General features: G+C 40.2%; 1 protein-coding gene across 7 annotated transcripts in view; it reads left to right on the forward strand.

The window, feature by feature from the left end:
* Positions 1 to 14,304, forward strand: part of SGCG (sarcoglycan gamma) — a 152,609-nt gene that overhangs the window by 105,433 nt on the left and 32,872 nt on the right. For all 7 annotated transcript variants that reach the window (XM_047864029.1, XM_047864024.1, XM_047864076.1 and 4 more), the window contains one exon: positions 9,972 to 10,044. In XM_047864029.1, the coding sequence (XP_047719985.1) occupies positions 9,972 to 10,044 (73 nt within the window). The remainder of the gene's footprint in view (positions 1 to 9,971; positions 10,045 to 14,304) is intronic.

Genomic DNA, 14,304 nt, shown 5'->3' on the forward strand with positions numbered 1-14,304 from the left:
ACGAAATCTGTAGGGAAAACAGCCTAAAAAACAGGAGAGATTGCTTCAAACCCAAGCCATCCTACACAGGGCATCCCTTAAGTGAAATTTTTCTTAGCATAGGACTCCTTCCAGACCTTGATGTTAATTTTAGTGGAAGAGGTGAAAAAAATTGATAAGCACCTATATTATTTATTACCTGCATATATGTTTCAGAATCACCTGGAGGGCTTATTAAAATACATATTGTTGGGCTTCATCCCCCAAGTTTCTGATTCAGCAGGTGTGGAATGGGACATGAAAATCTGCATTTCCTATGAGTTGTCAGGTAATGCTGCTGTTCCAGGGACCACAGGCTGAGAACCACTCCCTACACTAATCTGACCGGAGTCAGTGGGAAAAACCTGTTGGTACCAGATAGATGCTCTCTCTGGCACACACATTTAAGTTAGCCTTTTTATTTATTTTTTAATTTCTTTAATTTCTTTTTATTATTTGAGAGGGGGGGGAGTTCACACACACAGGAGGGGCAGAGAGAGAGAATCCCAAGCAGGCTCCACGCTGCCCGCACAGACCCTGATGTGGGATTTGACCTCACAGACTGTGAGATCATGACCTGAACTGAAACCAGGAGTCAGACACTTAACCCACTGACCCACTCAGGTGCCTTTAAGTTAGGCTTTTTAAAGATAACTTATGTTCTTCTTCTTTTTCACAATTATTTTTGTCTCGTATCGTTTTCTTCTAAGCCCCTCTGCTCCCCAGTGAAACTAACTGGGGCAAATATACTGTACCTGTAATTTCTGAATACTTTCCTTGTCATTATGCCTTTAAAACAATACGGAGTTCTCCTCACCAGGGCAGCCAGGAGTGGTGACTGCATGAACAGTGACATTTCGACCCAGACCTTGACTCTTCTCAGCTTTTCAGTATGTTCTTAGCTTCCCTAAATTTGCAGTTAAAGCAATGCAAGGAGTCGTACAATTCTGACTTCTCTCCTTGTTTTTTTCTAAGGTCTGATTCCCTCTCTGTGTCATATAACTTAAACTTTCTCAGCCTCAACACTACTGACGTTTAGGGCTGGATAGTATCTTTGGTATATGTGTGGGGGTATCTGTGCAGTGCAGTGTATTCAGCAGCGTCCCTGACCTTCAGCCATCAATCCAGCAGCATTCTTTCCCTGGGAGTTACGATAACCAAAATGTCTCCAAACATCGCCAAAACTTTTTGGAAGGATGACGGCGTTGCCAAATCACCTCTGGTTGAGAACCACCTGTCTAACTTAACCCTACGCCGTTTCTCTGGACTTACATTCACATTGCCTTCCTGTGTATTGCCAGCTAGAAATGAAGCTAAATGCCTATAGTACAAAATAATTAAGGCACACTTCCTTTCACGTGACGTTTATATTTTAACTGGAGAGCTGTTACCACAAATTAATTGGTTGGACACAGTCTGCTAAGGATTGTAACAGATGTTTGGGCCAAGGGCTACAGGAGCAGCCTGGACAAGGACATCAGTTGTGCCAGAGTGTGATGGGAAGAGACAAAGAGTAGGTCGGACAGGGTTTCTCAAGGAAAGAGGGATTTGAGGTGGTCCTAGAGAAATGCCTAGAGGTTTGTCAGGAAGAAAAAGTAGGATTCATCGTTCTGAACAGAGTGTAGAGCGTGAAGGGCTATTAATAGACGATTGTTAAAAATAAGAGTGGATTGGGGCGCCTGGGTGGCACAGTCGGTTGAGCGTCCGACTTCAGCCAGGTCACGATCTCACGGTCCGTGAGTTCGAGCCCCGCGTCGGGCTCTGGGCTGATGGCTCAGAGCCTGGAGCCTGTTTCCGATTCTGTGTCTCCCTCTCTCTCTGCCCCTCCCCCGTTCATGCTGTGTCTCTCTCTGTCCCAAAAATAAATAAACGTTAAAAAAAAAAAAAAAAAAAAAGAGTGGATGACACTCTGAGAGCCAGACCGAGTTCCAGTCCCGGCTGCTCATGGAACAGCTATGTGACCTGGCTCATGTCTCACCTGTCCGCACTTCACGATACATATACAGCCCCACGCATCTCTACCCCGGGTCTTCCATTGGCTGGAGGACAGTGGACAGAGCTCAACCAGGCAGAGATAGATTGGTCGTGAAATTTGATTGTGACTCTTGCAAAAGATGCAGGGCTCCAGAAGTCAAAAGTGGTACAGAAATACTGGAGCCACTGACAAAACCAGTAACAAAAGAAGACCTGGGAAGTCAGACTTGCCGGCCGCTGAAGAAGTGAAAGTGAACCGAGAAGGTGACCTGGCGGGTACTCCAAAGATCAATAATGTTACTGATGGTCAAAAGATGACATTATTCACCTTTGGGAAGCGTGGCAGTGCCATCGGTTTGACCGTCACGATGGTTTTACTGCCTCTGTAAACCTTGTGAACAATGTCATGTTGTGTCGCTGTGGTAGGCAAAATTCTAAGAATGAGACCCCCAGCGACCTTGCCCTTGTAAAATCCCCTCACCTCTGAGCGTGGAAGGAAGCTGTGAATATGATATCACTCCTGTGATTATGTTATTTCTGTGGCAAAAGGGAGTCCGTGTCCGTCTATCTGAGGATCCATTCTCGATGGCCTACTCTAATCACATGGGTTCTTTATAAGCAGAGAGTTTTCCGTGACTGGTGGTATACAGGGAAACCAGAGAATTTGAAGTGCTAAAAGGGTTCTCTGTTGCTATATGAAGACGGAGAGGGCCATGTGACAGGAAATGTGGCGCCTTCTAGAATCTTAGGTGCTAGGCTGACAGTGGGAAAATAGGGCCTCACCCCTAAAACCACGTGGAACTCTCTTCTGCCAACAGCCTGACTGGGCTTGGAACAAGATTCTTACCCAGAGACTCCAGAAAAGAGCACTGCGTGGCTGACTCCTTGACTTTGCCCTCGTGATGCCTTGAGCATAAAATCCAACCAAGCCCACTGGGTAGGACTTCTGACCAAAGGACTGTGAGCTAACAAGTGGTTACTGTTTTAAGCAGTGAAGTTTGTCACAATTTGTGACACAGAAATAGAAAATTAATACAGCCATCATATAATTCCAACTGTGTTGGAAAAAGTGCACCGCAGGACAAAACTTGAGTTATTCTTTGTTTATTTTCTGTGAATTCGTAGTTGTTATAGTTAGAACTAAGTTTTGTTAAATATAAAATACAATAAGCATATTTTTATAAACATTAATTTTTAAAGATAAGTTTCCATTAAAGCTTCCTTCCACTACTTACTATAAAAGTTTGGTCTTGTTTTAAATGGATCCACTCCAGGTAGCCTTTGGAGTTTCCTGGAGCAGAAGCAGCAGCGGCTGAGAGCCAAGGAAAGAGGACTGATAGGAGAGACAGAGCCAATTTCACTCTGGGGACTGGGAAAGAAAATTAAATGCTTTGCTTCACTTTTCTCTCTCCTGGTCTCTTGCATGACTGCCCAAAGCATAGGATTAAAGAGGAGAGATCAAGTGGTTCTTTATTTAACGTAGTACACTCCAAATATCTGACTGGTGCTAAATCCTGATCTTGACTCTTGCGTAAAGAAATGGTTTCTTTCCATTACCTTTGTCTTCAGAACTCCAAGAATAAAATGAAACCTCTTTAATTCTTAAGCAGATTCCATTTGCAGAAGATATGACTTTTTATGTAGAAAATCTTCTAAGGATTCAACCAAAAAAGCTGCTGGAACTAAGCAGCAATTTCAGTAAAGTTTCAAGACGTAAAATCAACATACAGAAATCAGTTGCATCTCTATACACTGACGATGAAACATCTGAAAAAGATGTAGAGAAAACCATCCCATTCACAATAGCATCAAAAACAATAAAATATTTTGTTATGAATAAATTTAGCCAAGGAAGTAAATGATCTGTACAATGCAAGTTACAAGACTTTATTGAAGACTGAAGAAGACACAAACCGATGGAAAGACATCCCATATTCATGAATCAAAAGAATCAATAATGTGGAGAAGTCTATACTATCCAAATCCATCTGTAGATTCAACAGCATGCCCACCAATATGCCAATGGCATTCTTCACAGAAATACAAAAACTTGGAACCACAAAAGACCCCTAATAGCCAAAGCAATCCTGAGGGGGGCGAGGGGCGGGCAGAGGGACTAGAGGTATCACATTTCCTGATTAAAAACTGTACTACAGAGCTATAGTAATAAAAACAGTATGGTACTGGCATACAAATAGACCTATAGACCAATGGAATAGATTGAGAGCCCAGAATTAACCCTCAATTAATATGCCCTCAATTAATATTCAGCAAGGGAGCCAAGAACACCCAATGGGGAAAGGATAGTCCCCTCAACAAATGGTGTTGGGAAAACTGGATAAACATGTACAAAACAATGAATTTGATCTCTGTCTTACACCGCTTACAAAATCTAACTCAAAATGGATCCAAGACTTGAACATCAGACCTGGTGCCCTAAACCTCCTTAGAGAAAACTTAGAGAAGATGCTCCTCGACATTGGTCTTGGCAAAGATTGTTTGGATGTGACACCAAAAGCACAAACAGACAAAAGAAAAACTCAACAGGAGGGACCGTACAAAGCTGAAAGCTTCTGCACAGCAAAATAAAATATTAACAAAATGAAAAGCCAACATACAGAATGGGAGAAATTTTTGCAAACCGTATATCGGAGGAGGGGTTCATATCTGAACTATATAAGAACTCAACGATAAAATGTTCCAGTGCATAACTCCTACAAATCAATAAGAGCAAGAACAACAAAAAAACTCACACAACTCAAAAACAAACAAACAAAAAAAGATTTTAAAATGGGCAAAGAAACTCAATAGACATTTTTCCAAGAAGACATTCAAATGTCCAACAGGTACGTGAAAAAATGTTCAACGTAAATACTCATCCGGGAAATGCAAATCAAAACCACAATGCAATATCACGTCATACCTGTTAGAATGGCTCTCATCAAGAAAATAAGAGATAACACGTATCGGTGAGGATGTGGAGAAAAGGGAGTACGCTGTGGGTGGGAATGGAAATTGTCTCAACCACTGTCGAAAACAGTATGGAGGGTCCTCCAAAAACTCAACATGTATCTATATGATGCAGGAATCCTCCTTCTGGGTATACACGCTAAGAAAACGAAAGCAGGATATCGAAGACATGAAGGCACTCCCATATTTACTGCAGCAGTATTCACATAGCCAAGATACGGAAACAACTTAAGTGCCCGTCAACAGATGAATGGATAAAGAGGATGCGGCGTATACATACGACAGGGTATTATTCAGTCATGAGAAAGGACATCCTACCGTTTGCAACAACACAGACCTTGAACAGGTTATGCTAAGTGAGATAAGACAGAGGAAAACAACTGTCTGATGTCCTATGTGGAGTCTAAAAAAAAAGCAAAACTCATAAAAACCAAGAATAAAACCATAGTTGCCAGGGGATGGGGGAGAGGACAGATGTTGTGTAAGTGTACCAACTTGCAACAAGAAGTAAAGAAACCCCAGAGTCTCATGCAGACTGGCATGAGCATAGAAAACATTATTGTGTTTAATCATCGAAACTGCTAAGAGACTAGAACTTGGTTATCACAGTCACTAAAAAGAAAGGACGACTGGGTAACATGATAGAGATGCTAATTATCACTACAATGACAGTCATCTTACAGTATAGAAATGTATCAAATTAAGATGTTTTACCATTACATTTACACAGTGTTCTGTGTTAAGCAAGTTCCATTTAGGCTATAGTCAGCTGGGGAACTGAAGAATTGTTTTTAAATCAGATTTATGGAGGAGATTAAATAATTTCATGAACCCGGTTTGAAATTGATCACGGCCTTTAAGCAGTCTTATTTTTTCCCCCTAAAAATAGAATTGGTCACCAAGTGACCAAAGTTAGCATGCCCTTTTGTTAACCCAGTTATAGAACATATTCCTGGAGCAGCATCAAAAGTTCATCTCAAAAAAATGTTTTATTAGGCTATTGCCAGAACTGACTTCTGGCAAAAAAATCTACTTTGATTCCTTGGCAGTGATCTGCTTGGCTGGGCCCATTCCCCAACATTTAGTAAGAAAAACAGGGTCCTATAATGGTATCCAATTTCCCTTGAGGACAGCAAGATTCAGTGATAAGCCAGTTCAGTTTCTTTGCACCTGTTGTGGCTAAGCAGGATTACATGAAGTCAGAAGTGATGGTGGAGAAACACTGCAGTCACTCACAAAGCCACTGAGGATCTGGAGAATAAGATTTCAACAACTGAAAAAGTGGACGTAAACAAAGGTGATAAGTCCAGGTCCCTTAAAAAGACATGAAGACAGATTATCTACAAGATGCTAATAGATCACCATATCCTTTAAGAACATAACCAAAGATCTCCAAACACTTGGTAATGAAGCTCTGTGGACATCGGATAACCTGGCCCATCAGTTGACGATCTTTCAGCTGAAAAGAACAAAAGACCCAATTAAATCTGGGTTAAGTGATAAGGACATGTATTATCTTACATGAGAAGTCTGCAGGTTGATTAATTCAGTGGTCCAATAATTTCTGCTCCCGCTTTGCTTCTCTTAGATGTGTTGATATTCCCCTTTTAATCACAGAATGATTCCATCAGTGCTAAACATCACTTCCCTGTGCAATGACTTCTCTAAACTGTAGGAAGTTGATGACCTCTTTAAATTACCCTTCCAACCTAAATCCTCCTATTAAATGACTTACGTTTCTCTTTAAAGTGGCATTTAGCTGAAATTTATTTTTTTAACCCATTCGAATAGACCTTGTGGTTTTTTTTTTGGGGGGGGGAGGGGGGTTATTTGTTTTTATTTTTGCTTTAGAGAGAGAGAGCAAGCACCTAAGCAGGGGAGGGGGCAGAAGGACAGAGAAAGAGAATCCCAAGCAGGCTTCATGCTCAGTGCAGAGCCCGACTCAGGGCTCAGTCAGGACCCTGGGATCAAAAACTCAGCCAAAATCAACAGTTGGACACTCAACCAACTGAGCCACCCAGAAGACCCTAGACTTTGGTCTTTAATGAGGAGTTTTAAACATTTACATTTTGCGGCACCTGCGTGGCTCAGTCAGTTGGGCGTCCGACTTCAGCTCAGGTCATGATCTCGTGGTTTGTGAGTTCGAGCCCCATGTCAGACTCTGTGCTGACAGCTTGGAGCCTGGAGCTTGCTTCAGATTCTGTGTCTCCCTTTCTCTCTGCCCCTCCTCACTCATACTCTGTCTCTTAATAATAAATAACGTTAAAAATTTTTTAAAAATAAATAAAACATTTACATTTGTTTTGATAACTGTTCTATTGGGGTTATCTGTGTGATATTATTTCATGATTTTTATATTTTAGTCAACATTTGTTTGGATAACTGTTCTATTTGGGGTTATCTGTGTGATATTATTTCATGATTTTTATATTTTAGTCAACATTTGTTTGGATAACTGTTCTATTTGGGGTTATCTGTGTGATATTATTTCATGATTTTTATATTGTAATCATATGGAATTTCAGTCTGAAACAAGCCTGGTGTAAGGCGAGATACGGAGAAACCAGTTCATGCAAGTACTTGTTGGCCATTATAAGGACTTCGTATTTGTTTTTAATGCAATGGAAAGACATTGAATTGTTTCAAATGGTGCTTTTTGATCTATACATTTTAAGATCAATATAACCTATTACAAGGGAAAATAGATTATTTGGAGGAAAGAGAGGAAACAGTAAGACCATTTAGGAGGATGTCAGTTGTACAGGCAGTAGATGCTGGTGACCTGGCTGGGTGGCAGCATTGGCCACTGAAGGACACTAATGACTCCAAATTAAGAACTGACATACAAAGACGTGCCAATAGATCAAACGGGTGGCAGATATTAAGAGAAGGAATCAAAGATCAAAAGATTATATTTGTTTCTGGATGATGGCATTATTCTCTAGATACTGGAGAAGACTGAGGAGGAAAACACATTTTCAAAACAAAGACTAGACAATTAATGTTTTAGATGCATAAATGTATGATATGTCTGAAACAGCCAAATGGAGATGCCAGGTCAGCTCTTGGATATGTGAGCTATTTAGTGCTCAGAGTTCCAGTCTTGACCAGAGATAGAAATGAGGGCATCATCAGCCAAGTGAGTTCTGAGAGATACCAACATTGGGGCCTGCCAGATAAAGGAAGGGTAGCCAGCAAAGGACAGTGTGAAAAGGCAGAGTGTGGTGGGAGAAACATCACAGGAGCCATTTTCTCGATGCCAAGAGAGACTGTGTTCCCAGAATTTGGGTCGAGGAAAGATGAGGATGGAAACTGTCATTGAATATGTCATCATGGAGGTCATTGTTATCTTACCAAGCATTTTCTTTGGAGTATTAAGGCAAAAGGCCGTTCGCACTGGTGGCAGGATAGAATGGACCGGAGGCAGTAGAGAGACACCATGTGGGAGTCTGGCTATGAAGCCAGTGGAAATCTTTCTTGTTTTTGCACCACTTGTAAAGCTCATTTCAGTTCATAAATACTCAGTGCACATGTGGAATCAATCTTAATAAATAGTTATCAGGGTAGACATAAAAACCTAACTGGTGTCTAGGCATATGTCATCCACTGTTTGGGCAGTAGTATTCTTACTGAAATACGTCTGTATTTCTGAACCGAAGGAACCTACAGTAGCCACGGGTAGGGAAGGATGGGGCAGCCTAGAGCAATTTCCCCGTCCGTGTTGGGTTATGTCCATGAACTCTAGGGTGTGGGTTCTGTGAACTCTTCACCACCATTCCAACTCCTCTTATACCACGGTCTTACTACAGATATTCATATGAATATCCATTCATCATAAATTATTCTGTGTTCCAGGAGAGAAAGATGGAGTCATCCAAACTATTGACATTTTCTAGTGGAAAGGACCAGACGATTTACTACATCTAATCTTGTGATACATTCTTTAAAAAAAAAAAAAAGTTAGCGTTGTAAGACTAGGCTTTTTTTTTATAAAATTTGTGTTAATGTTTATTCATTTTTGAGACAGAGAGAGACAGAGCATGAACGGGGGAGGGGCAGAGAGAGAGGGAGACACAGAACCGGAAACAGGCTCCAGGCTCCGAGCCATCAGCCCAGAGCCCGACGCGGGGCTCGAACTCACGGACCGCGAGATCGTGACCTGGCTGAAGTCGGACGCCCAGCCGACTGAGCCACCCAGGCGCCCCAAGACTAGGCTTTTTAAATTCCTATGCTTCCCTTACACAAATGGTTATACAGGATCATACTCTACAGAGTTATTTAAATGCATTATTTATATAATGATATTTTATAATGGAACTTTTTTTCCCAGTTTAAATTATATTATATGACCCTAAATAATATGTCCTATTTTCCACAAGAAACAGATGTTACACCAATGATATATTTTTATATCATCTTGGTTGGGAATACTTCATATGAATGCATACATAAGGGAAACATAGTTACACTGAAAATTAACACCATAGTTACACTGAGAGTTACTTTACGAAACCATTTACAAAACATCTAGTGTAATGTATGCAAATAGGTCCTGAGGAATATTACTTTGAAGCCAAATAGTAATAACAGAAGTAAGGTCATATAATTTGTGCATCGACAATTTCAATGATGCAGAAATTAAAGATAATACATATCAGTTGATGGGCTTTATGCCTGCCTTGTACTTATGTCCATTACAGTAACCACACATCGTTGTAATATGACTAATTGGTTATATTAGAAAGTAATTGTTATACCCTTAAAGACTAATTGCCAAGTTGTAGTTCCTTGTAAGAGAGTGCCCTCTGAGAATAATTTCAGCTCGCTGGAAAAGTTAACCGTCTATACATGAGTTCCTGTATATTAGTTGCAGTTTCTTGCTTCCATCTGCACAGATCCAGCAACAAGGTCAAAGTCCACTTGTGCTTTAGTATATAAACTAAATGTTTCATTTCCTTGATGCTGTTTATCTGACTTCTGTACAAAGTTGCATCTCTGGTTTTGTTTAGGGCCTGAAGGCGCCCTTTTTGAACATTCAGTGGAGACCCCACTCGTCAGAGCCGACCCATTTCAGGACCTGAGGTAAGAATTCTGTTCACATTTAAACGCTTTTATGGAAGGCACCTGGATATGTGCTGGAATAATATTTTATCCGTTATTACCAGCATCTGCCTTATTCCGTTCACCGTCTTTATTCTCATCATGTTCCACTTACCAGCTAGTGACAATTTACTAAAACCCAAGGACACTAAAAAGTGCCACAGATTCCCTATGCTTAATCCGCCCCCAACAGAAAACTTACCACCTTAACCACTTTTAAGTGTGCGATTCGAAAGTATTAAGTACATTCGCACTGTTGTACGACCATCACCACCACCCATCTCCAGAATTCTTTTCATTTCGCAAAACTGATACTCTGTGGCGGGTAAACTCCTCCCTATTCTCACCCGCCACCAACCCTGGAAACCACCATCCCGCTTTCTGTCTCCATGAATTTTATGCCTCTAGGCACCTCATGCAAGTGGAATCATACAGTATTTGTACTTTGTGACTGGCCCTTTCACTTAGGATAACGTCCTCAACAATGTGTATCTTTACCTAATGTCAGAAGATATACAGTCACCCAGTTCCAGATGCAAAGGGATTCTTCATACAGGGTCTCCGTGTGCCTATGTGTATTTCACTTTATCACTGCACTACCGATGACATTTATTCCAATATTATAATTGTATTTTATAACAAAATCAAAGCACTTTTTTTATTGAGTTATTTTTAAAGTTTATTTATTTTGAGAGAGAGAGAGCGTGCGCACACGAGCAGGGGAGGGGCAGAGAGAGGGAAAGACAAAATCCCAAGCAGGCTCCATGATGCCAGCATAGAGCCCAATGTGGGGCTTGAACTCATGAACAGGAGATCATGACCTGAGCCGAGGTCAAGATTCAGATGTTTAACCTACTGAGCCACCCAGGCACCCCCAAATACTATTTTTTAAAACAAATGTCTAAAGTCTAAGGCATCGCTCAAAATTATATTCAAATATATCTCTGAAATACACACGTGTAAATATCACAAATTTAAATTTTGGTATTTGCTCAAATGATAGTCATAGAAGGGTGACAATCACTATTTAAGTAAAAAGGTAATTAATTTGTATTTAAACTAGATTTGCATTTCTTATAGCAAAATCATTTGAAGTTGAAATAAAGGCAGAACAATTAACATCCTAATATATTATGTATCATAGAAGAAATAAAGTACAGTCCCGGCTTTACACCGAGAAGCCTTGTGACCTTGGCCAAACTAAACTTTGGAAACTATTTTTTCTCATTTATAAAATGCTGGTAGTAATACATATCTCACAGGATTCTGGGAAAGATTTAATAAGCTGTTAGGTTAAGAGTACTTTGTAAACTGGAAGTTGAAGACACATAATCATTTTTATTATCAGTATTATACCAAGTGAATAATCACACTAAATGGAATAAAAGGAAATTAAGCATTTCTCTTATCTTTAATGCCTAATTAAATATTAGTCAAAAGCAAGTGAGAGTTTAATTTATCTTACCCACTTAGAGAACATTTGCAGCATGAAAATAAATTGTGACTCTAATTACGTTAGAGAACAATTTCATTAATTTTGATAAAGGGTCATAAGATCAATATTACAGAATTATTATAGTTAGGAAAGAAGAACATTTTACTTTTCTAGGATACAAAAGTGATGCAATATCTTTAAAACATAATCCCATTAAAACCATTTTGAAATTACAAAATCGTACAAATTGTAGAGATACCAAACTCCTTTTTGAACGAAATGTCACTGTTTTAAAAGATACAGCGCTTGAAATGAAGCCATTCATCCTATGTTGTCCATCAGGATATGAATCTGCCTGTACTACAGCAGACCCTTGCTAAAAAAGAAATGGCAGACAAGTATCCTCTTGCTTTCTGAAACGTGACATACTGCGGGACGTCACATAACCCAGGCATTGTAACCAAATTGACTGAGGAAATAACAAACTCGTAAGAATTCCTGGAGGAATGGGGTGAAGCTGGAAGGTATCAGCTAACACGTCCTGAATGTCATGCATCTGTGCTCCATGCTGTCTCAAAGTTTATCTCATTTAATCATCAACTCGACCCTAAAAATTATCAGCTTCATCCCCATTTTATAAAACAGAAAGACTGAGATCAGGATAGTAGCGTGTTCTAAGCAAAGATTAAAGAGTGTCCAAAAGATCATCCAAATTCAGCTCTGACCCCAAAGCCCACGTGCATTGACTATATTGTCTCCACCAGCTAAGTGGACCCCTGAGTGGTTTATCCTTTGATTTACAGCCAGACTCCACTAATCGATTATATGATAGTCATATTTTCTTCTGTAAATCCTTACTATAAACCTTCTCCCACTTTTTCTTTCTGAGTCCAGTACCATTACTATTCTTGGCCCAAGTACAGTGAAAATGATTCTAGAATATCCTGAAAGGAAAGAATGTGGATTTTGTAGGGTTGAGATCATAATGCATTTGCAAATATATCTCTGAAATATACATGTGTAAATATCACAAATTTAAATTTTGATATTTGCTCAAATGATAGAGAAGGGTGACAATTACTATTTAAGAAAAAAGATAATTAATTTGTATTTAAACTAGATTTGCATTTCTTATAGCAAAATCAGTCACAAGGACAATATGAACTCTGACATGCTGCCTTCATTTTGACTTGCTGTTCATTCATGTGATGTAATTCATTGTTTTCTTTTAATTTTTTTTAACGTTTATTTATTCTTGAGACAGAGAGAGACAGAGCATGAACGGGGGGAGGGGCAGAGAGAGAGGGAGACACAGAATCCGAAACAGGCTCCAGGCTCTGAGCTGTCAGTACAGAGCCCGATGCGGGGCTCGAACTCACAGGCCGTGAGATCGTGACCTGAGCTGAAGTCGGCCGCTTAACCGACTGAGCCACCCAGGTGCCCCCAAATATATGCTCTTTATTCTTCTCTCCATCTTTTTCTTTTTATATGTCATCAACTGTTCAATGTCATGCAACTTTTTATTTTCCTTTATATTCAGAAGCATAATTTTTTCAATAGTTTTTGGGTTTTACAGAGGCTTCTAATTGCCTTTCTTTTTTACTTTCTCCCTTTTTTAAAAAAATATTTTTTAACGTTTATTTATTTTTGAGACAGAGAGAGACAGAGCATGAATGGGGGAGGGTCAGAGAGAGGGAGACACAGAATCCGAAACAGACTCTAGGCTCTGAGCGGTCAGCACAGAGCCCGACGCGGGGCTCGAACTCCCGGACCGCGAGATCATGACCTGAGCTGAAGTCGGCCGCTTAACCGACTGAGCCACCCAGGTGCCCCCAAATATATGCTCTTTATTCTTCTCTCCATCTTTTTCTTTTTATATGCCATCAACTGTTCAATGTCATGCAACTTTTTATTTTCCTTTATATTCAGAAGCATAATTTTTTCAATAGTTTTTGGGTTTTACAGAGGCTTCTAATTGCCTTTCTTTTTTACTTTCTCCCTTTTTTAAAAAAATATTTTTTAACGTTTATTTATTTTTGAGACAGAGAGAGACAGAGCATGAATGGGGGAGGGTCAGAGAGAGGGAGACACAGAATCCGAAACAGACTCTAGGCTCTGAGCGGTCAGCACAGAGCCCGACGCGGGGCTCGAACTCATGGACTGCAAGATCGTGACCTGAGCCGAAGTCGGACGCTCAACCAACCGAGCCACCCAGGCGCCCCAGAATTCATTGTTTTTTTTTAAAAATTGAGCAAAAATGTACCAGACGTGTTTTTGTGCCAGGGTAGATGCTAGTTCTGCACTGATAAAAGGCATGGATCCTGCTCTTCATGATTTTCAAGTCTGTTGGGAAGTGAAATAGGCGAACAAGTTAGAACAGTATAGTTCCTTGCTCCGGTGAAAGTCCAAAATATAGTGAGGGCATAGGAGAAAAAGCTCAAAATCCTCCCGGGGTTAGCTGAGATCACGTCACAGGGAAGGAAGCATTTGAACTGAAACTTAAGGAATCGGGAAACATTAACATCACAGGGTAAACTCTGCAACCCAATGGGGATGTGATGGCAATTGACTAAGTGACTCTTTGTAAATTGCCGGAAACAATGCCAAGCACCTGGTCAGTAATACAGGTGTGTCTTCATTAGGTAAAGTAAAAGGAGAGGGTGCAGAAACATTGTTTCAAACACTGGTAAATACGAGTTCACTTCTAAGTAAATAAATAAGTAGGAAGGCAGGCAAGGAAGGGGAGAGGGAGGGAGGAAGGAACTAACTACTTATAAATCTATACTGTAGACTTATAAACATTGTTC

Source organism: Prionailurus viverrinus, chromosome A1 (assembly GCF_022837055.1).
Source record: "Prionailurus viverrinus isolate Anna chromosome A1, UM_Priviv_1.0, whole genome shotgun sequence".
Classification (NCBI taxonomy): domain Eukaryota; kingdom Metazoa; phylum Chordata; class Mammalia; order Carnivora; family Felidae; genus Prionailurus; species Prionailurus viverrinus.